Source organism: Schistocerca nitens, chromosome 10 (assembly GCF_023898315.1).
Source record: "Schistocerca nitens isolate TAMUIC-IGC-003100 chromosome 10, iqSchNite1.1, whole genome shotgun sequence".
NCBI lineage: Eukaryota > Metazoa > Arthropoda > Insecta > Orthoptera > Acrididae > Schistocerca > Schistocerca nitens.
This window is the reverse complement of record NC_064623.1, coordinates 110,426,620-110,451,194: the sequence shown is the minus strand read 5'-3', so window position 1 is coordinate 110,451,194 and position 24,575 is coordinate 110,426,620. Positions and strand designations below refer to the sequence as shown.

General features: G+C 42.3%; 2 protein-coding genes across 2 annotated transcripts in view; one reads left to right on the top strand and one right to left on the bottom strand.

Annotated features, from left to right (window-relative positions):
* Window positions 1–24,575, bottom strand: part of LOC126210459 (centrosomal protein of 164 kDa) — a 644,242-nt gene that overhangs the window by 296,795 nt on the left and 322,872 nt on the right. The window lies entirely within an intron of this gene.
* LOC126210460 (cell cycle control protein 50A) lies at window positions 17,601–19,602 on the top strand. The gene has a single exon (XM_049939693.1). It carries the CDS (start codon window positions 17,964–17,966, stop codon window positions 19,059–19,061), a length of 1,098 nt encoding a protein of 365 aa, XP_049795650.1. The 5' UTR covers window positions 17,601–17,963; the 3' UTR covers window positions 19,062–19,602.

Below are 24,575 nucleotides of genomic sequence, written 5' to 3'. Positions count from 1 at the left end.
CTCAAGTATAGGCCGAACGAGTGTTTTGTAAGCCACCTCCTTTGTTGATGGACTACATTTTCTAAGGACTCTGTTCAATCGAACCCGTGCCCCGTTTCCAACGACCTCATTTCAGCGGGGCGTTGAACTTTAGCCTTCGAGTGACCTTCCTTCCAAGTGCCGACCTTTCTACCAGCCGCACATCACCATTACTCCACAACTGCTTTCGCGCTCAAGCGAGAAACGACTGACAAACAATGAGACGACTCGCGATTTGTAATTGTTTCTTCTATTACATAATTAGGTCGTTACCTTCTCCGGCACGCGTTCACCATACCCTGCCCACTGTGCTGACTGCGGTTGTAACATTCTGGCTTCATTCCCAGTCGCGAATCACCGCAGTAAGTCCAGCGATTTGTAACAGAGTGTACAAATACTGCATTGAGACACGTTCGCTAAATGAAACGTGTTTCGTTGTCAGAATGGCAAGGCCTCAATGACTATTGTAGCAGAAATAAAGACGGTAGCGAAGCAATGCTAGAAATACTTAGTTTTCAAATGCTGTTTTGCAGAGGACGATACAGTATCATTTTAATTCTCGCACGACAGCAAAGATGAAATATTAGTATTAGTGGTGTGGAGAAAGGCTTAAAAAATCCGTTTAATGTTTTGCAAAATTATTTCTTTAAAAGTAAGAAATAAAACAAATTAATGAAGCCTTTGACGTGCCTCTGAATGATGCTCGAAATCATGTATTTCACGTATTTAAAAAAAAAAATGTAGCTCTCGCCCAAATTAAAACATTTTTCAGATTATGAGAGACATTATAGACGTCTACAACAGACGTGCGTTTCCGAATTTTCACGTGATTTAGGTAGTAGGTACTTTAAACCTAATATTTGCTACAAGTCAAACATCGACAAAAAACACGCCGGCTTCCCGAAGGTTATCCAGACGAAATCTGATACAGAACTTTGGAAAGATGCGTTTGCTGAGAGAGGTATTTTGGTAATGAACGAAAACAAACGTATTTAATAATTTCAATAGCTTGAGGGATATATGACGAGATAGGTTTTATGCTTTTACCCAGGTGGCAAAATTTCATTCAGACTGGTCCTTGCAATTTAAAAAAAAAATGTGTGATGGAATTTGAAAGATATCGTGCGACATTCGCCCAGGGTCACTAACGGATAATTAACGAATGACGAAAAACCAGATCGAAAAAAAGGTCCTGATAACAGCCACAAACCGCACTTTGTAATTTTCATTTACCGGTTTCTCTCTTCAGACGAACAAGAGCATCATCAGATTATACATTGTAAGAGATACAAATTGAGATAATATGGAAAACTTACACTGACGTTACGTAAAGTACATATAATATAAAGATTGCGTTTAAAGCTGGCTGACACCTCTAAAGATTAAACTGGCTGTAAACAGTACTTACACTTACATTTTAAGTACAGTAGTAAATGACACTGACAGCGCAAAGATGAAATTGACTGTATAACAGTACCTGTATCGTCCAAGGTATAGTGTATACAAAGATAATTTACAACTATAGAAAACGAAATTTACATTTTAATCGCCTCTTTTATGGGTGTGTCTATAGGCATTTCACATATGTACATGTCTGCTTATCTTTCAAAAAATGCGAGTATATCTGTAAAAATTAAAATATCTTTCAAAATACATTAAAAAAGACGTATTTGAAAATATCATTACAAAAATGCGTTCAACACAACCGTTTTTAAAAATATTTCTGTTAGGAACACACGGCAGGTATTATATTTTGGTCGCACTTCATCAAATAACTGGAAGAACCCATGCAAATTAAACTCCTTTTGTTCGTTTAATAACTTTTTCGCGTTGTTCTTTTCTACGAGAATTTCCAATTCTTCCAAAACATTTAAAAGAGGATCTTTGCGGTGTGGATAATTTTCATACTATCTTGAATCTCATTGTATGTTTAGTTGTTTTCAAATACTCGCCGAATGCTTTGCGATTCGAATTTAGATTACTGCATTCCTTATAGCGTATTTTAAACACTCTTCCAGTTTGGCCAATGCACGTGCTCTGACAATTTTGGCGATTGATTTTTTACAGTTCAGGATTATTATATATTTCCTTATATACATTGTCTTTGGGCATCAGTGAATGCCTATGGGAATTACTAGTTCGAAACGCTAGTTTAACTTTTTGTCCTGGGAAACATCTCGCTATACGATTACTAGACTTTTGTATGTGAGTGTAATGTACCTTCTTTTCTACTGGCTTGCGTATACTATTGTTTTTCTTTCGTATAATATCTCTCTATAGTGTGGTACAATTTCATTTTCTTACGTCCTTGGTAATTGTTCCTTAATGCTATCTTTTTGATTGTCTGTAATTCTGTAGCTCTGTCTTCATCTGTAAGTGGTAAATGTAACATTCCGTGTAAAGCTGAATTTAAATATCCTATTTTTGTACTGGATGGGATGATCTGAATTATTCCTACTAATTATACCTGAATATGTAGGCTTCTTGTAAACTTTATAAATATGTTTCCCATTCGATCTACTAATTGACACGATACTGGAAATACACTCCTGGAAATTGAAATAAGAACACCGTGAATTCATTGTCCCAGGAAGGGGAAACTTTATTGACACATTCCTGGGGTCAGATACATCACATGATCACACTGACAGAACCACAGGCACATAGACACAGGCAACAGAGCATGCACAATGTCGGCACTAGTACAGTGTATATCCACCTTTCGCAGCAATGCAGGCTGCTATTCTCCCATGGAGACGATCGTAGAGATGCTGGATGTAGTCCTGTGGAACGGCTTGCCATGCCATTTCCACCTGGCGCCTCAGTTGGACCAGCGTTCGTGCTGGACATGCAGACATACGACGCTTCATCCAGTCCCAAACATGCTCAATGGGGGACAGATCCGGAGATCTTGCTGGCCAGGGTAGTTGACTTACACCTTCTAGAGCACGTTGGGTGGCACGGGATACATGCGGACGTGCATTGTCCTGTTGGAACAGCAAGTTCCCTTGCCGGTCTAGGAATGGTAGAACGATGGGTTCGATGACGGTTTGGATGTACCGTGCACTATTCAGTGTCCCCTCGACGATCACCAGTGGTGTACGGCCAGTGTAGGAGATCGCTCCCCACACCATGATGCCGGGTGTTGGCCCTGTGTGCCTCGGTCGTATGCAGTCCTGATTGTGGCGCTCACCTGCACGGCGCCAAACACGCATACGACCATCATTGGCACCAAGGCAGAAGCGACTCTCATCGCTGAAGACGACACGTCTCCATTCGTCCCTCCATTCACGCCTGTCGCGACACCACTGGAGGCGGGCTGCACGATGTTGGGGCGTGAGCGGAAGACGGCCTAACGGTGTGCGGGACCGTAGCCCAGCTTCATGGAGACGGTTGCGAATGGTCCTCGCCGATACCCCAGGAGCAACAGTGTCCCTAATTTGCTGGGAAGTGGCGGTGCGGTCCCCTACGGCACTGCGTAGGATCCTACGGTCTTGGCGTGCATCCGTGCGTCGCTGCGGTCCGGTCCCAGGTCGACGGGCACGTGCACCTTCCGCCGACCACTGGCGACAACATCGATGTACTGTGGAGACCTCACGCCCCACGTATTGAGCAATTCGGCGGTACGTCCACCCGGCCTCCCGCATGCCCACTATACGCCCTCGCTCAAAGTTCGTCAACTGCACATACGGTTCACGTCCACGCTGTCGCGGCATGCTACCAGTGTTAAAGACTGCGATGGAGCTCCGTATGCCACGGCAAACTGGCTGACACTGACGGCGGCGGTGCACAAATGCTGCGCAGCTAGCGCCATTCGACGGCCAACACCGCGGTTCCTGGTGTGTCCGCTGTGCCGTGCGTGTGATCATTGCTTGTACAGCCCTCTCGCAGTGTCCGGAGCAAGTATGGTGGGTCTGACACACCGGTGTCAATGTGTTCTTTTTTCCATTTCCAGGAGTGTAGAATATGTTCTTTAGTTAATCTCAATGTAAGTGTTCCATATTATCTCAATTTGTTTCTAAAAAAATGGTTCAAATGGCTCTGAGCACTATGGGACTCAACATCTTAGGTCATAAGTCCCCTAGAACTTAGAACTACGTAAACCTAACTAACCTAAGGACATCACACACACCCATGCCCGAGGCAGGATTCGAACCTGCGACCGTAGCAGCCCCGCGGTTCCGGACTGCAGCGCCAGAACCGCATGGCCACCGCGGCCGGCAATTTGTTTCTCTTCCAGTGTATATTTTGATGATGGTCTTGTTCATTTGAAGAGCGAAGCGCCAGCCGCCGTGGCCGAGAAGTTCTAGGCACTTCAGTCTGGAACCGCGCGACCGCTACCGTCGCAGGTTCGAATTCTGTCTCGGGCATGGATGTGTGTGACGTCCTTATGTTAATTAGGTAAGTAGTTCTAAGTTCTAGGGGACTGATGACCTCACATGTTAAGTCCCATAGTGCTCAGAGCCATTTGAACCATTTTTGAAGAGCGAAGGCAATAAATAAAAAATACAAGTGAGACTTGTGGCCGTTTTCAAGAACTTTGTCTTAACCCCTCCAAGCAATGGCTGTTCTTCCGAAGAAAAAAAAATGCGGTTACATTGTGTGTGTGTGTGTGTGTGTGTTTGTGCGTGCGTACAGTGTGTGACTGCGAGGAAGACGATCTACGTTTAATTCCCGGCACTGTCAGAGGCTTTTACCTAGTGGAACGAATGGAGCAAGATCCGTTCAGCTTCGTGTTGCCGCCTGAGCGGCTGCTTAAGTGAGGAGTAGCGAAAGTCGACAAGCGCCGGGAGAGATGTATGAAGACCACACGCCCCAGCGCACCGCATCCGAGTGTAGTCAATGGGGTTGGGACAGTTGTGAGGAGACCCGGCCGAACGGGTAGCGGGCGGTCTACAGGGGCACCAAACAGGTTGCGCGCCGCAGTTCAGTACTGCTGTGGATTTAGCGGAATATACCAACAATGAAGGTGTAAGTTATCGGCGGTGCGTAAACGTAAACAAGAAGTGTAAAGAAAGACTAACTACCAGAAACAACTTAGTTTTAGGTGAAGGCAGCCATACATGTATTCCGGACGTCGCGGTTAATGAAGTGCGAAAACATGTGGCAAACGCCAAAAGGCGTGCAAAAGAAACGGACACTTCAGTTTCTTCTGTTTACGCCGAAGAAGTAGGGCCGCTGTTCAATCAAGGATACGACATCGTCACATCACCGCCGTCACACAGGAGTGCAAAACGATCGCCGCAACGCATCATGCAAAAAAAAAAAAAAAAAAAAAAAACCATGGGATCTTCACAAGATCAAAAAACATGGGATCTACACAAGATCCGACCAATGCTGCAGGTATATTTCTGCAAGAACATCATTTGCTAATGAATGATGGGAGCAAATTTTTACTTGCAGATGACAACAGAGTACCAAATGATAGGATATTGGTGTTCGCCAGCGGAAGGGGAAAATCCTGTTTAACAGACTGCAATTCGTTCTTTGTCGATGGAACGCTCAAAAGCTCCAGAAAACAGTTTGGACAGTTATTTATCGTTCATGCCGATATTTCTAGTTCTGAGGAGGAAAGAAACACAGTTCCAACCGTGTACGCCTTGCTACCCAATAAAAAGCGAGAAACGCGCGATAGCTTTTTCAAAGCTGTTAAGAGCAACGTACCTGGACGGAATCATACAGCTATCACGATGGATTTTGAAGCTGCTGTCATCCAATCAGTAACACATTTGTTTCCTGATGCAAATATTAATGGCTGCAACTACCATTTCAACCAGTGCTTGAGGAGGCAAGTGCAGAATTGCGGCCTCATTGCTGCCTACAAGGAAAACGAAGACATTCGTTTTCACATAAGATTGTGTCCGCTCGCTCACATTCCACTGGACATTTTAGATGATGGATGGCTATGGAGTCAGGAGAGCACGCCAGATAATGAAAAACTGCAGGATTTTTACGACTATTTTGTTGAACAATGGCTGGATAATGACGATATGCCAAGGGATATATGGAACTGCGCAGGAAGGAGTCACCGCACCAACAATGTTTCAGGATGGAATCGGAGGATAAATACATTAATTGTTCATCCAAATTTTTACTCCTTAGTAAAAATTCTCAGAGAGGACACAGAATAGACTATCGTGGGCACCAATTTGACCGACTACTTTTAAATCTAGTTGGGGAAAGAAGTCCGCAATTAAGACAGATGAGATAGTTTCTAAGGCCCTTACAAGACTCCAAGTTGACGGCAATGTAAAATAATTTCTTACTTGTGTGGCCTATGCGCAGAAATTACAATAAAAATGAAATGGCTGAACCTACAGCAATACTTGTAAATATTGAAAAGGGGTTCAGTTCACGCTGATCACCCTACTGTAAAAATTGTAAATAAATAATCATCCTGTAAATATTGTAAATAAATATAATGGGGGACGAAGAGAGACTACCTCCTCGTGGTGTTCCCTGGACACGACACAAAGTCGTCTAAATGTCTTTTGCAAATTGTAAAAGATTCGCTAATGAAGTATGAAAAGTCATAGCTTTTCTAACAGTCATAATCAGCATTTTTGTGTAGAGAATTTTAGAAACAATGTCTCTTTGAGTGGACGATGAATACAGCTTGTTTCAATACATAAATTGCATTCCTTAACGCTAATTGCTAGCAGGACTCACATTAGTCCTCAGTAAACTTCCCTGCGTGGTACGGGAAAATTGAGGTTTATTTCGAAATAATTAAAGAAAAAAGTTTCTACTGAGAACCAAATTCTTTGGTTGGCTCCTCTTAATATATGGTAAAAGGTTGCCACTCCTATCATACCAAATTTTGGGTGAGGGGTTGAAAGATGGAAAACATTTTCCGTTTCTATAGTTTCTGTAAAATGCATCGTTAAGTAAGAGGTTGAGCGAAAATTATGCCCTATGTAAGATTAATCAGAACAAAAATTCCAATGAAAAAGGTCTTATGCCTAACTGTGCTGCAACTAATGGTTGACATGATATCGTGGGGGCAAAATCAGCTCCGATTTCTAATCTGACTAAGGCCACTCTTCCTTGCCCCAAAAAAATCTGAAATAATGTAGCCTGGCTGCACTGGAGGAGTGTGAATGTCCCTCGGCAGTTGCCCGGGCCGGCACAAGCCGAGCGCTCAGTCACACCAGCAGGTAGTGGCCGAGCAGGTAGTGGCGCAGCATTTTCGACACACCCTGTGCCGGTCCCTCAGTATCCCGGATTTCTCACAAGTGTCCCCACATTCGAGTTTCTCACAAGTGTCCACAACTCGTGGTCAATAGCAGAGGCTCAGGCGGCAGTGAATGCACTGTAATGGGCGGACAACGATGCTTATTTCATTCCACTTACGACGGATTAGTAGAATGACCAACTCATTAGCTGCAGGCTCAACGATGACCACAAACAGCAAATGCTCTTTGATGCAAAACGGTCCAGACCACCTAACCATGAATTATACGAGGGTAAGTCAATTATTATCCGCAAAGTAGTTATAAAATTTTATTGCAACCAAATAGGAAACTTACAAGAACATCATTTTTCGACATAGTCTCCTTGCGTTTCAACGCACTTGGTCCATCGTTGTACAAGCTTCCTGATGCCCCCATAAAAGAGTGTTCTCGGTTGAGCTGAGAGGCAGTAATGCACCGCTTCTTTCACTGCTCCGTCCGAGGCAAATCGACAACCCCTTAATGCCTGTTTGAGTCGACCAAACAAGTGATAGTCAGAAGGGGCAAGATCAGGACTATATGGAGGATGATCCAGTACTTCAAATTTGAGTTTCTGGAGCGTTTCAGCAGTGTGGGCAGCAGTATGCGGACGGGCATTTTCGTGCAACAACACAACACCTTTTGACAGCAATCCCCGGCGTTTGCTTCGAATTGCATGCGTTAGCCTGGCAGTAAGCATCTCACTGTAACATACACTGTTTATTTTTGTGCTCCTTTCCCCATAATGTTCCAGTACTGGACCTCGAGCGTCCCAAGAAACCGTAAGTATCAGTTTTCCTGCGGACGGTTGGGTCTTGAACTTTTTCTTGCACGGCGAATTTGGATATTTTCATTCCACACTCTGCCGTTTACTCTCCCGCTCGTAATGATAGATCCATGTTTCGTCAACAGTAATGATCATGTCTAAGTTGTTGTCCCTTCGTTACCATAGCGATCCAAACGTTTCTTGCAGATGTCCAAGCACGTTTGTTTATGCAACTGCGTGAGTTGTTTTGAGACCCATCTTGCACAAACTTTACGAAACCCAAGTCTGTTGAGGATGATTTCGTATGCAGGGCCGTGACTAATTTGTAGAGGATGTGCCACTTCGTCAATAGTTAATCGTCTGTCTAAGAGAATCATTTCACGTGAACACTCAATGGTTTCTTCATTTGTGGCGGTAAACAGTCGCCCGGCTCCTTCATCGTGCGTTAGGCCGGTATTACACTATCAAATTTCTTTGTCAAAGATTTGATCAAAGATGTGATCCAATATTCCGTCCAATATGTTTGACGAAGATCTTTGACGTAGCGCTACAAGGGGTATTACACTGTCATCAATTTTTTCGTCAAAGTTCAAGATGGCTGACAACAACTTGTTATTAACCGCAGCAGTTCTACGTACTCCAATTGCATTGTGTGCACATGCGGAAAAGAAGTGGGGGGAAAAAATGGATCCATACATACGAGGTTGACAGTCTTAAAAGTCCTGGGATTACAACTTGATAATAAATTCAGTTGGGAGGAGCACACCACAGAACTGCAGAAACGCCTTAACAAATCTGTATTTGCAATTCGAGTGTTAGCAGACATAGGCAACATAAAAATGAAAAAGCTTGCATACTTTCATTCCATTATGTCATATGGGATCATATTTTGGGGTAAATCTTGAAGTCAAACAAAAGTTTTCAAGGTCCAAAAGCGTGTAATACGTATTATTTGTGGAGTAAATTCACGGACCTCCTGCAGAAACCTCTTCAAAGAACTGGGTATACTAACTACCGCCTCTCAGTATATTTACTTCTTAATAAAATTTGTCGTAAATAATATATCTCTTTTTCCAACAAACAACTCAGTTCATACATACAATACCAGGAACAAAAATGATCTGCACAAGGACTTAAAAGCACTTACTTTAGTTCAAAAAGGGGTCCACTACTCAGGAACACTCATCTTCAATAATTTGCCAGGAAACATAAAAAATTTAGTTAGAAATAAAGATCAGTTTATCAGTTTAAAAGGAGCCTGAAAGACTTACTACTGGCCAACTCCTTCTACTCCATTGGCGAAATTTTTAATAGAAACAAATGATGTATTGTATTTATTCATACTATTAGTATTTTTATTTCAGCTTAAAAAAATCGACATGTTCCACATCCACGAGGATCTCCTCAGCACTGATCTATGGAACGAAAAACTAATCTAATCTGGGTGAAGCCGTGGGTTTTACGACGACACGATAAAAGCATTCAACAAAACTTGTTACGTGAGCTTACAGTGGAAGACGTCAAGTCGTACATCAATTACTTAAGAATGGATGAGCATACATTTCTGTATGTGCTCAATGAAGTGTATCCTCATATCACAAAGCACAATTTTCACTTAAGAACTGCTACATCTTCAGAAGACAGGCTCACTATAACACTCCGATTCCTTGCTACAGGAGAGGGTTATGTTAGGTTAGGTTAGGTCAGGTCAGGTTAGGTCTCCAATCTTCTTAATCTATTTTTGTATTCAGGGTGCCTCACGTTGTAAAGCGCCTCATCAGCTTCAGACATCTATCGCATTGCAGTGAACAGAAGACAAGCGATTTCTTTGATCAAATATACGGCCTCGGCCTAGATTTGATCAAATATTGGACGACATTTGTCAAAGATCCCTATTACACTATCAAATATCTTTGACAAAGATTTTGGACAAAGATATTGGACAAAGAAATTTGATAGTGTAATACCGGCCTTAACACTTGTGCGACCATTTCGGAATTTTTCAATCCACTCGTAGACACTCCCTTGTAGCAAAACACTGTTCCCGTACCGTACCGAAAGTCTTAGATGAATTTCGGCCCCTGATACGCCTTCCGACCACAAAAAAACGTTGCTCTTCTTTGGTGCAAATAGACAGCGGAGCAGCCATGACTAACAGCACGGCAGCGATAACAAAACTAACCAGCAACTTGAAAATTGCAAAGATATAACAACAAATACACAAAGCATGCGTCATCAACGTAAAACGACAGTAATACCAAAATAAACAAAAATATAACTAAATTGCGAATAATAATTGGCTTACCGTCGTACACAATGGCGGAAAAAATATTTCAACCCCGAGAAGGGGTTGTGCGACATAAACGTAAGTTGGTAGGCGTGTTTCTACATCTTAAAGATGTCGCATAAGAGTGGCGCTAGAGGCGTCATTGTTACGCAAATCAGGTTTGCTTTAAATTCACACTCGAACGGCGGTGACCGTAAGATACCTTTGAGATTCGACATGGTGAGTTGATATTAATGAAGGATGCTTTTAAGGCGGTAATGACGCCATTATCAACATCTCACTGAGTTTGAACGAAGTCGTGTAATATGGCTACGAGAAGCTCGATATTCCTTCTGTGATATTGTAGAAAGAGTTGGCAGGAATATAGCCACGGTACATGATTGCTGGGATCGGTAGTCGCGAGAATATACGGTCGCAAGAAGACCGGGCTCCGGATGGCCACGTCGCACTATATAAAGGGACGACCATCGTGTTCGGTGTGGGGCTCAGCAGCAGTTGGCACCACAGCGACACAAAGAACTGTTACAAATCGATGACTCGACTTCAGTGGTGCCAAGCGAGAGCTCATGGGAGGGAAGAAGAAATCTGGTTCTGCCACCAGTGATGGCCGTGTATTACACTACTGGCCATTAAAATTGCTACAGACGCGAAATTTAACCGTCAGGAAGATGATGCTGTGATACGCAAATGATTAGCTTTTCAGAGCATTCACACCAGGTTGGCGTCGGTGGCGACACCTGCAACGTGCTGACATGAGGAAAGTTTCCAACCGATTTCTCATACACAAACAGCAGTTAAACGGCGTTGCCTTGTGAAACGTTGTTGTGATGCCTCGTATAAGGAGGAGAAATGCGTACCATCACGTTTCCGACTTTGATAAAGGTCGGATTGTAGCCTATCGCGATTGCGGTTTATCGTATCGCGACATTGCTGCTCACGTTGGTCGAGATCCAATGACTGTTAGCAGTATATGGAATCGGTGGGTTCAGGAGGGTAATACGGAACGCCGTGTTGGATCCCAACGGCCTCGTATCACTAGCAGTCGAGATGAAAGGCAACTTATCCCCATGGCTGTAACGGATCGTGCAGCCACGTCTCGATCCCTGAGTCAACAGATGGGAACGTTTGCAAGACAACAACCATCTGCACGAACAGTTCGATGATGTTTGCAGCAGCACGGACTATCAGCTCGGTGACCATGGCTGCAGTAACCCTTGACGCTGCATCACACACAGGAGCGCCTGCGATGGTGTACTCAACGACGAACCTGGTTGCACGAATGGCAAAACGTTATTTTTTTCGGATGAATCCAGGTTCTGTTTACACCATCATGATGGTCACATCCGTGTTTGGCGATATCGTGATGAATGCACATTGGAAGCGTGTATTCGTCATCGCCATACTGGAGTGTCACCCGGCGTGCTGGTATGGGGTGCCATTGGTTACACGTCTCGGTCACCTCTTGTTCGCATTGACGGCATTTTGAACAGTGGACGTTACATTTCAGATGTGTTACGACCCGTGGCTCTACCCTTCATTCGATCCCTGCAAAACCCTACATTTCAGCAGGATAATGCACGACCGCATGTTGCAGGTCCTGTACGGGCCTTTCTGGGCACAGAAAATGTTCGACTGCTGCCCTGGCCAGAACATTCTGCAGATCTCTCACCTATTGAAAACGTCTGGTCAATGGTGGCCGAGCAACTGGCTCGTCACAATACGCCAGTCACTACTCTTGATGAACCGTGGTATCATGTTGAAGCTGCATGGGCAGCTGTACCTGTACACGCCATCCGAGCTCTGTTTGACTCAATGCCCAGGCATATCAAGGCCGTTATTACGGCCAGAGGTGGTTGTTCTGAGTACTGATTTCTCAGGATCTATGCACCCAAATTGCGTGAAAATGTAATCACATGTCAGTTCTAGTATAATATATTTGTCCAACGAATACCCTTTATCATCTGCATTTCTTCTTGGTGTAGCAATTTAAATAGCCAGTAGTGTAGATGCAACCAACCTGTCTGCGTGGTACACGCACTAGACCCATACCTTGAGGGTCTGGGTTGCGATTTCGTATGACAGCAGGAGCACTCTCGTGGTTATCTCAGGCACCTGATTGCATATTTGAACGTCAGTCTGCTGATTCGACCGCAGGAAAACTGATACTTACGGTTTCTTGGGACGCTCAAGGTCCAGTACTAGAACATTATGGGGAAAGGAGCACAAAAATAGGTCGACTCAAACAGGCATTAAGGGGCTGTCGATTTGCCTCGGACGGAGCAGTGAAAGAAGCGGTGCATTACTGCCTCTCAGCTCGACCGAGAACACTCTTTTATGGGGGCATCAGGAAGCTTGTACAACGATGGACCAAGTGCGTTGAAACGCAAGGAGACTATGTCGAAAGGGGTTATCTAGCGCTTACGTTAACCTGTCAACTTGCAATGTTAAACACGTATACAGGGTGGTCCATTGATTGTGACCGGGCCAAATATCTCACGAAATAAGCGTCAAACGAAAAAAAGTACAAAGAACGAAACTTATCTAGCTTGAAGCGGGAAACCAGATGGCGCTATGGTTGGCCCGCTACATGGCGCTGCCATAGGTCAAACGAATATCAGCTGCGTTTTTTAAAAAATAGGTACCCCCATTTTTATTACATATTGGTGTAGTACATAAAGAAATATGAATGTTTTAGTTGGACCACTTTTTTCGCTTTGTGATAGATGGCGCTGTAATAGTCACAAACATATGGCTCACAATTTTAGACGAATTTTTGGTAACAGGTAGGTTTTTCAAATTAAAATACAGAACGTAGGTAAGTTTGAACATTTTATTTCGTTTTTTCCAATGTGATACATGTACCTTTGTGAACTTATCATTTCTGAGAACGCATGCTGTTACAGCGTGATTACCTGTAAATTCCACATTAATGCAATAAATGCGCAAAATGATGTCAGTCAACCTCAATGCATTTGGAAATATGTGTAACGACTTTCCCCCCAACAGCGAGTAGTTCGCCTTCCGTAATGTTCGCACATGCATTGACAATGCGCTGACGCATGTTGTCAGGCGTTGTCGGTGGATCACGATAGCAAATATCTTTCAACTTTCCCCACAGAAAGAAATCCGGGGACGTCAGATCCCGGTGAACGTGCGGGCCATGGTATGATGCTTCGAAGACCAATCCACCTGTCATGAAACATGCTATTCAATACCGCTTCAACCGCACGCGAGCTATGTGCCGGACATCCATCATGTTGGAAATACATCGCCATTCTGCCATGCAGTGAGACATCTTGTAGTAACATCGGTCCAACTAAAACATTCATATTTCTTTAGGTACTACACGAATATGTAATAAAAAATGGGGGTTCCTATTTAAAAAAAAAAACGCAGTTGATATCCGTTTGACCTATGGCAGCGCCATCTAGCGGGCCAACCATTGCGCCATCTGGTTTCCCCCTTCAAGCTAGACAAGTTTCGTTCTTTGTAGTTTTTTCGTTTGATGTTATTTTGTGAGATATTTGGCCCGGTCACTATCAATGGACTACCCTGTAGACAAATGTATTCCGGACATTTCAGTACCCTACATTATTGCTTTTTGGTGTTGCGACTTTTTCCGATAGTATAGCCCGCAGCTCGTGGTCGTGCGGTAGCGTTCTCGCTTCCCACGCCCGGGTTCCCGGGTTCGATTCCCGGCGGGGTCGGGGATTTTCTCTGCCTCGTGATGGCTGGGTGTTGTGTGATGTGCTTAGGTTAGTTAGGTTTAAGTAGTTCTAAGTTCTAGGGGATTGATGACCATAGATGTTAAGTCCCATAGTGCTCAGAGCCATTTTTGAACCATTCCGATAGTATATTTCACATTCCTTGCGTGAAAAGTAACAGTGGTTTGTATGAAACGTAGGTCTACCTGTACGCACAGGCCACATGCCACTTTACAGTGCATCGCAGAGGATACGTGGCAGCAGTATTATCGATTTTCTGTCCTATTCCATTCGTGTGTTATTTGTGTGTCTCCGTACGCGCTCCAATCGTTCCTGTCTTCCTTATGATCCGTACGGGAGGTACGCGACGGTGTGAACGTAATGGTCACACAGTCTTCTTCGACCACACGTTCCCAAAACTTACCCAGCGTTAACTTCGTCATCTCTCTTCCGAGGCTTCCCATTGCAATTCCACGAGCATTTGTGTTATACTTTCTTACAGGCTTTACCGACGTGTTACGACGCTAGCAGCGCGTCTCTGAATTCGTCCTGTGCCTGCTTCCTAGCCTATCTGATAATGGGGCGTCCATTAATTATGTGAGCTCTTAATAGGGCGTGGAGTAAGGGTCCCGCAGAATCTCACCAAATCTCATTAAAGGAAGGGGGGGGGGTCAATTAAAATTTCACATCAACTTTTTAATTCCGAGAATATACATTATTGTAACCCACCAGACTTTATGGCCTCTCTGAACTGAACGCTTTACACGTTTGCATCTCCGGGGTTCTCCCCCTCTTGAAATAGTGCCGTAGAAGTGTCAGATTTCATTCGGGGTTTTCTCTGGATGATGTGACGGACGGCAGCACATACAGCAGCATCAAGAAGGAAGCAAGGGGTCGCAGGAAATGGAATAACAAATGAACTGCACAAAAATACTGTCTGAAAGTAGCTGCATAAATATTCAGATGTCAAAGTGTTGCAAAGATTGGCAAATTGCTTTAAAATGTTCAGAAATGTAAAATTGTGCACATCACATACCGAAAAAACTTTGTATCCTACAACTATTCTGTTAATGAGTCGCCACTGGAATCAGTCAGTTCATACAAAGACCTGGTGTAACACTTACTAAAAATATGACAAAGGCTCAGTCTATGTAAAGTAGGTGGCACATTTCTTTTCATTGATAGGATACTGCGAAATAGGCAATCAATCTACAAGGGAGGCTGGCTACAAATCACTGCTGCAACCCACCCTAAAAAATGGTTCAAGTGTTTGGATCCCGTGTCAAATAGGTCTAACAGGGGATACTGAACGTATCCAGAGAAGGGCAGCACGAATGGTCGCAGGTTAGTTTGAACAGTGGGAAAGTGTCACAGAGATTGGCAGGTATTTCAAGATAGTTTCTGTCTATCCCGAGAAAGTCTATTAACAAAGTTTCAAGAACCGATATTAAAAAGATAACTCTAGGAATATATTACAATACCCTACTTATCGCACCCACAGATATCGTGAGGATAAGATTATACTATTTACGGCACCGAGACATTTAAGCAATCATTTTTCCCGTGCTTCATCCGAGAAATGGAACGGGAAAAAGCTCTTACAACTAATGCAGTGGGACGTATCCTCCGCTATACACGTTACGGTGATTGCCTCCTATCCTTTTCAATGTAAAATTAGAAAATATGGCTGACCCCTACCCCCTAGATGACAATGGGGCAATAACTGGAAGAAGAAGAATATGGAGTTTGCAAACGACATAGTCCTTCTAGCAACAGATGAGAAAAAAATACAGATTATAGTGGATGCCACTGAAGCTAAACGAACTAGTTACGAAATGAAAAATGAATACAAAGACAATAAAAGTTATGGCACTAGAAGGAAATAAAGGGGTAAAGATAAATCTGAAAGGAGAAATGTGTAAAGCTTTAAATACCTAAGAGAGCAGTTTAGCAACCGACTGGCAAGCGGTACTGAAATTAAAAGCACGATAGCAATGGCGAAAGAGGCTTTTTGTAAGAACAGGAGAGTTTTCTGCAACAATATGGACAAAGCTTCGCCGGCCGTTGTGGCCGAGCGGTTCTAGGCGCTTCAATCCGGAACCGCGCTGCTGCTACGGTCGCAGGTTCGAATCCTGCCTCGGGCATGGATGTGTGCGATATCCTTAGGTTTAAGTAGTTCTAAGTCTAGGGCACTGGTGACCTCAGACGTTAAGTCCCATAGTGCTCAGAGCCATTTGAACCTTTTTTTTTCTACAAAGCTTCGAGGAAAAGACTAATTAAGACCTCTGTTACCATAGCAGATGTCCAGGAGACAGACCCACCAACAACGCAAACGGGCAGTAAACCCGATTTATTGAATTTTATTTTGGATTTCCAACAAAAATTCGTGGCCATCAAGCTGACCGTTTTCGCTGCATGGCAGAGGAGTTCGCATTTCGCAGTATTAACAGCCGTTGTAGCACCAGTAGCACAAAATAATGTAGACACTGGGACAAGAGACACCCAATATGCATAATAACACGTAAATAGTATACGTCTCGCGAGGGTGCTGTAGTAACAGGAGCAAAATCGTATCCAGAATCTAGAGTTAGTGGACGGGGGTTTCGAGGGAAACTCGTTTTAGTTTCGCCGTGGACGAAATTGTTTTGAAATTCCACGTATAATGGCTCTGGATGTAACGGTCAGTTTCCATTTCCATTGCCTGTTTCGGCTTTCTCCAGACTGACGCTGAATTAATACGGCTGGTATGCGTCTTGCGGGTCAGGAAGTGAGGTCGGTTTCTGAAATTTTTTTCCTAGCAGGACTGCAGCTTTCTAACCCTGCCCCTACGACATTAATGACGAAATCGTTCGTGGAGGTTTTACAGGACCAAAAATTTGCAGTTAAATAGAACTGACTATTTCAAAAAATTGTTGCCTGTAGTTGGAAGCTAAAATTCTTTGAAGTAATACAATGGCACAACAAAGTGCGCCACCTCAAGTGTTCCAGCCTTGCGGGGTCTTTTCAGCAGAAGAGCAAGAAACCGTAATCCGTCACGGACGCTACAAACTGACCGAGTACTTTATATTCGATGTATAAAATTATAGGTGCTTGATCTACACGATTACGTTTTTTTTTTTTTTTTTTTAAGGTTCTAGTAACTATCATACCAGCACTACTATTGCATTGTTTCCTTTTCAACACTGACAGAAAAAGCAAATTGAGGTCAGACCCACGTACACCGACTACACTTTCACATTTTTCTTATTTGTAAATCGACGTCAGTGAGACTCATCCATCGATGTTCAAATCGGCAATTAACATGTCAGCAAAAGACGTGAATAAAGGCAAAAGCTAGCATTTAGCACTAGCTAATAACGCACTACTGGCTTTTCGGTTAGAAATATCGTATGCTGGAATAAATTACGCGCGATAGCTATCATTCCGTAATCAAGAACGGAGTTACATTCCTGCACAATATCCTCTGATAATTGCCGATCGTTAGTTATTAGCCGTAGAACACAGTTCGCAAACCAGCGCTGGCGCATACGATGTAGGGACAGCTGTATGCTCCCCCCACCCTATCGGCGATATCGACGTCAGAACCGCGGCAGCCATTGCGCATGCGCAGAAGAGTGAGGTCGCGTCAGGCGAAGGAAGGCGTTGCAAGGTAACGTGAATGCCGTGCTGCCGAATGCATGCCAGTATCGTGTTTACCTCTCGTGCTAAATTCGAATTGAACCAAGTGACAGACGTCGTTCTTAGTGCTTGATTTAGTACGGTCGCGTGTGAATGTGTTTGCGACGAGAGCAGAAAGTGAAGCAGTAGAGTGCCAAATCTGGCCTGGGGCCAAGGTGAAAGCACTTGCGTGCAGTGACAAACAATTGCTGCGTTATTCCCACTGTTCTGGCTACAACGTCGCCTGTGTCACAGGCAGTGAAGGTAACGTGGATTTTACCTCTCTGGCTTAAAGTACGCAGCACAGCACGGACCCACCCATGATGACTAATATCGACGAGGCGGTTGTAAAGTCTAAGCGACCTGCAGACAGCGCCTTCAAACAGCAACGGTTGGCAGCATGGCAGCCGATATTGACAGCCGGCACAGTGCTACCAACGTTCTTCGTCATCGGCATCGCCTTCATCCCTGTCGGTATAGGTCTGCTGCACTTTTCGTACGAAGTAAAGGAATTCACACTCGATTACACCGAGTGTAAGGAATACCTGCCGGACAAGCGAGTACACGGCTCAGAAAGGTGCTCCGACGTCATCGACAAGAACCGGACATGCATCTGTCAAGAGGACTTCACACTCACCGAAGAATTCGCCGGCAAGGTGTACATGTACTATGGGCTGTCCAATTTCTACCAGAATCACCGGCGGTACGTCAAGTCGCGTGACGACAACCAGCTGTTGGGCCAACTCGATCAGCCTCCTTCCAAGGACTGCAGCCCGTACGATTACACGAACGACACTACCAACAAAATGCCTATAGCCCCCTGCGGTGCTATCGCCAACTCACTCTTCAGTGACAAACTGACGATTCTTTCACACCGGATGGACAATCAGGAAGTCCCAATGCTGCGCAAGGGAATCGCCTGGCCGTCTGACAAGCAAATCAAATTTCGCAACCCACCTGCACCCAACGGAAACTTGTCTGCAGCCTTCCAGGGTTACGCCAAACCCCTCCGCTGGGCTAAACCTGTCTACGAGCTCGATCCAGACGACCCGGAGAACAACGGTTTCCAGAATGAGGACCTCATTGTGTGGATGAGAACTGCAGCCTTGCCCGAGTTCAGGAAGCTCTACCGCCTCGTCAACCATAATGCTACCGGCTACGTCGATGGACTACCTCGTGGTAACTACACTCTAAGAGTTCAATACAACTACCAAGTAAACGCCTTTAATGGCACCAAATACATGATATTATCAACTACGTCGCTACTAGGTGGGAAAAATCCGTTTCTTGGCATTGCCTACATAGTCGTAGGATCCGTCTGCCTTTTCCTGGGCATAGTGTTCCTGTTCATCCATGTAAAATGTGGGAAGAGCACCTCGGAGATGATAAACGTAAATCCCAGGACTCCGTATCAGTAGATGTAATATGGACAGCGACATAATTTTCTGTAAAACAGAAGATCTCATTGATGTTTCTGTGTGTGCGAGTTTTTTCCTACGCGGTGGTGCTAGCAAAGCTTTAGCAGTTGCAGGAGGCCTTTCAGTTTTTAGTAACTCGCTTACAGTGCTCTGTTTATGTACAAAAGCAGCAGCCTCTTAACGAAATTTGATTTCATGTAATTAGGTGCAAAGTCCATTTATTTGCTAGAGTGTTTAAATAATGTTGAATTTTAATAATTCTTCGCTACCTCGGCCGCATCTAATGTGTGTTATTCGTGTTATGCACAGCATTCTGTGATAGACATATGCAAGATTGAGAGCTTTTATTTCTCAACCAAAGTATTTAATTTTACTACAGAAGTATTAAGTATTATATGGTTTGTATATATGAGAGACTGCTCTGTGCAGCAATGTTGCATTTTGTAACTGAAATTTAATGTTTCTAAATTCTGATAGTGTATTTTTGTTTTATATATTTGTGAATATACTTGTTGAAAATATAAAACAATGCCACAAGCCATGTGTTATATCTCTTGGTTCTTTTACATTTTTCCTTTATGGAAAAAACTTTATTACTTGTACAGGTCAGTGAGACTACTGTGCTGAAATTGCAAAATAATTATGGTATTTGCAATAAGTTACAAAAGCTGAGTCATATTCACTAAGCCTACATAAGATATTCCCACTACATAGGATTTACATCAACTGACTGACTGAACTCAAGTTACCAATAATTCAATACTATCTGTCAGTTGTTACAATTCAACTTAATTTTTTTACATCCATCTTATGATCTTATTTGTAAGAGCAAGGCAATGTATGACTACCTTAATATTTTCCCCATAATTTACACAATTCTTTATATGGTGGACCACATCAGATCTGAACTAGTTCTGGTTTACTGGTATTTTACAGTAAAACCTGAATTGTGTATGTTTCATGTATGCATATTCTTGTTGTGACAGATGTTTTAATTATTGTTTATTTGCAGAATGCCAAAGCAGAGTGTGTGTGCGAAGATTGTAATGGCCAATGTGTTAGAAACTACTGAATTAGAGACTTATATTTCTATGCTGTCTGTCCACATCTACATCCATACTCTGCAAACCACTGTGAATTGTATGGCAGTGTGCTTTCTTGTCATCACTTTTAGAAGAAAATACAGTACCTTCTGTTTACTGCATGTTATCTGCAATGTTATGAATTAATGAATACAGAATAATGCAGATGAAGTCAAATATCAAAACAAGGGTTTCCAATTACTAACATTCAGGGAACACACTTTGTTTCTTACAGTAGTATCCACACTCATTGTACCCTCTGGATAGTTTACCAGTTAACTGTTTTCTAGTTTACCAGTTAACTGTTTTCTAAAGTGACTTGCTTCATACTTAAGATTTCAAAATTTTAATTGTAGAGGTGGAAAGCTGTTCTGTTGAAAAGGTGTTTTTTTCAAGTGAGCCTTATTGTACCGGTAAATAACAAAGCAAAGTAACACACACACACATTCAGATGACATAAATATGAATGTTGAGATGGCATGGAATTTCACTGCATTAATGAATTATATGAGTCCCTTTTTAACTATTATAAACTCAGTGCTAATACTGTCTTTACAAATATGTGTATTATTTTGGTATCCAGTGATGTGTGCAGTACGTCAGTACACTTTTGGTAATAGTAACACACCTTTATTAGGCCTAATGAATTTTGCTTCCATTTTTGCTGTAGTTAAACTTGAAATAAGTAACCATTGTACACATGTGATATACTTCAGATATTGTTATTTAAATTACTAAAAGAGCTGTTCATCACAGAGTCAGGAACCTCTGAGGCAGGTGACACAGCTGTTTTCTGAGAGGAATCTGTTTATACAAAGTTGGCATGGAATTTCCCAACATACCTAAACTAACTTTTCCAGTATGTAAACCACTTCCAGTGTTCTCTCAAATCAGGTATGTTGCATAAATAGTTAGTATGGAGTAATGGATAAAGACAGAAGCTGAATTGTGTAAGAGAGAGAAAGTGATTTTTTTAGATGCTTTTTGCTAATATAATAGAATTTGTAATAAATTAAGAAACAATGAGAATACCTTACCACTTATAATTGGTTGCTAGTGTACTTTGCAAAATTGGCCTTCATTAGGTGTGTCTGCCTGTTAATGCATAACCTTATACATTCTCCTTCATAATGTGTGTTACATTACACAGTGCAGTGTGTGAATGGGTATAAATGCTGACAGAAGAAAACTGAATATTTGGAATCTAAGTTAGCCCATGAAAAGTTTGTTAAACATTCAGAAAAAACAAACAATTCAATTAAATGTCTTTTGTGCAAAAAGAGATGTTTTTCATGAAAATATTATCTGTATTGAGAGTGGGTATTTTCTGCATTTTAGTAAAGTCATCACCCTTGTCCTCATGACTTCGTGATTAATTTTATGCACAGATACACATTTCCTACACATCTTCTGCCAACAAAGAATGCAGGTGTATGTCCCACAACACCTGAGAATGGTGATAAATTCTTGAAACGTGTCATGCTATTATAGCGTGCGATATCTGTCTTTTTAAAGTATAACAGCATGCTTGCATATTTGGAATAATATAACTTATGATTTGAGTGCATTTCTGAAAAATGTGGAGTATACACATCAAGTTTCTCAATAATAATAATAATAATAATAACCTAGTAGAGAATGCCTGGTGCCTGCATTATTTACCCTGTTGCTCATTTTCAGTTCAAAGCATGCTAAGTTGGAAATGCCTGCATGCAATTCTGTATGAGTCCCAATATCTGTGATATCTATACAACTGAAAGAAATATATTCTTGGGGTTCTCTATGAACACACAACTCTTAGGATTTCAAAGTAGACTTGGGTGCAACAGATGATTCCTCTTGTAAAATCACCCACTGAAGTTTCTAATGTTAGAATCTGAGTATTTCTTCAACGTAGCTAGTCACATTGCTCTGACAAGAACTGTAGTAGTTGTGGTTGTCAGTCCAAAAATTGGTTTGATACAGCTCTCCATGCTACTCTATCTGTGTGCAACCTTCTTAACTTCAAACAACTACTGCCACTTACATTCCTCTGAATCTGCTTACAGTATTCATCTCTTGGTCTCACTGTACAATTTTACTCCCTATACTTTTCTCTAATACTAAATTGGTAATCCCTTGATGTCTTGGAATGTGTCCTGTCAACCAATCCCAATCTCTTCTTCTAGTCAGGTTATGCCACAAATTTCTTTTCTCCCGGCTAGCCATCGAATCTTCAGCATTCTCCTGTAGCACCCCTTTTCAAAAGCTTCTATTCTCGTGTAAGCTGTTTATCATCCATGTTTCACTTCTATCCATGGCTACACTCCAGACAGATACCTTCAGAAAAGGCTTCTTAACACAAATCTAAATTCTACATTATCAAATTAGTCTTCCTCAAACACTTTACATGGCTGGTCTCATTTCATATCTTCTCTAGTTTGGCCATCATCAATTATTGTGCTGCTGAAATAGCAGAACTCATCTGCTGCTTTAAGTGTCCCATTTCCCAATCTAGTTACCTTAGCATTACCTGATTTAATTTGACTACATTCCATTATCCCTGTTTTTCTTTTGTATATGTTCATTTTATATCCTCCTCTGAAGATGCTGTTCATTCTGTTCAACTACTCTTCCAAGTCTTTGCTGTCTGTGACAGAATTTCATTGGCAAATCTCAAAACTTTTATTTCTTCTCCCTGAACCTTCTTCACATCTTTCTTTGGTTTCCTTTACTGCTTGTTCAGTGTACAGATTGGATAATATCGGCGATGGATTACAACCATGTTTCACTCCCTTCTCAGCCACTGCTTCCCTTTCATGCTCCTCGACTTTTGCAACTGCCATCTGGTTTCTGTACAATTGGTAAATAGGCTTTTGCTTACTGTATTTTACCCCTGCTACCTTCCAGGAGTATTCCAGTCAACACTGTTAAAAGCTTTCTCTAAGCCTACAAATCCTATAAGTGTAGGGATTGCTTTTCCTTAACCTGTCTTCTAAGATAAGTTTTAGGGTCGGTATTGCCTCACGTACTCTACATTCCTCCGGAATCCAAACTGATTTTCCCTGAGGTTGTTTTCTATTAGTTTTTCCATTCTTCTGTAAAGAATTCGTGTTAATCTTTTGCAAATGTGACTTATTACACTGATAGTTTGGTAATATTAACACCTGTCATCACCTGCTTTCTTTGGAATTAGAATTATTACATTCCTCTTGAAGTCTGAGGATATTTCACCTGTCTCATACATCTTGCACACCAGATTGAAGAGTTTTGTTGTGGTGGCTCTCCCAAGGCTATAAGTAGTTCAGACACATCATCATCTGTTCCTGGGGCCTTGTTTCGACTTTGGTCTTTCAGTGCTCTGTCAAATTCTTATCTCTGTATCACATCTCCCATCTCATCTTCTTCTACGTCCTCTTCCATTTCTACAATACCGCCTTCAAGTTCATCTCACCTATATATGGACACTCTGTATACTCCTTTCAGTTTTCCTTCTGTGCTTAGAACTGGTTTTCCATCTGTACTCTTGACATCCGTAGACTTGTTTCTCTTTTGTCCAAAGGCCTCTTTAATTTTCTTGTAGGCAGGATCTATCTTTTCCCAAGTGAAATAATACACATCTAAATCCTTACATTTGTCATCTAGCCATTCCTGCTTAGCCATTTTGCATTTTCTGTCAGTCTCATTTTTTAGACGCTTGTATTCCCTTTCGTTTGCTTCATTTTTATATTTTCTCCATTCATCAATAAATTCAATACCTCCTGGTTTACCTAAGGATTTCTACTAGGCCTTGTCTTTTTACCTAACTGACCCTCTGCTGCCTTCACTATTTCACCTCTCAAAGCTACCTATCCATCTTCTGCTGTATTCCTGTTCTAGTCAATCATTGCCTAACACTCACTCTCAAACTCTGAACAACCCCTGGCTCTTTCAGTTTATCCATGTCCAATCTCCTTAAAATGCCACGTTTTGGAATTTCTTTAGTTTTAATCTACAGTTTGTAACTGATAAAAACTGAGGCATACAAATCATTCTCCAGTGTAAATTGGATGGTGATTTTAAAAGTGACCACTTTTGTAAACCATCTACATTTCACTCCCAGTCAACACGTCTGCCATTTCCTTCCTCCTTATGAAATTTATGCTAAAATATTAGACCAATTATCCTTGTTTGCCAGTAATTCCTAATGCCATACTCCAACACAGTGGCTTTTAACATTCTCATATAGTTTAGAGTCTCTCCTATGGTAATGGTAACTGTGCCAGGCAAGCAAAATTGAGTCACTGTTCCATACATTTCACAAACTGGAATAAATACTAAGAAAGCTGATTTGCTATAGCTACTCTAGTTTCCAGAAGTTACTGACAGCTGTACGTAAGTGCATTAGCCAAAGGTTGGTTTAAACACCGCCAGCTTTCTTGGTAATTACAGAATGATCTAAAATTTAATGCAA

What these genes read in the sequence shown, in the direction of transcription:
- LOC126210460 (XM_049939693.1), top strand. Translation starts at nt 17,964, where the DNA reads ATGATGACTAATATCGACGAGGCGGTTGTAAAGTCTAAGCGACCTGCA.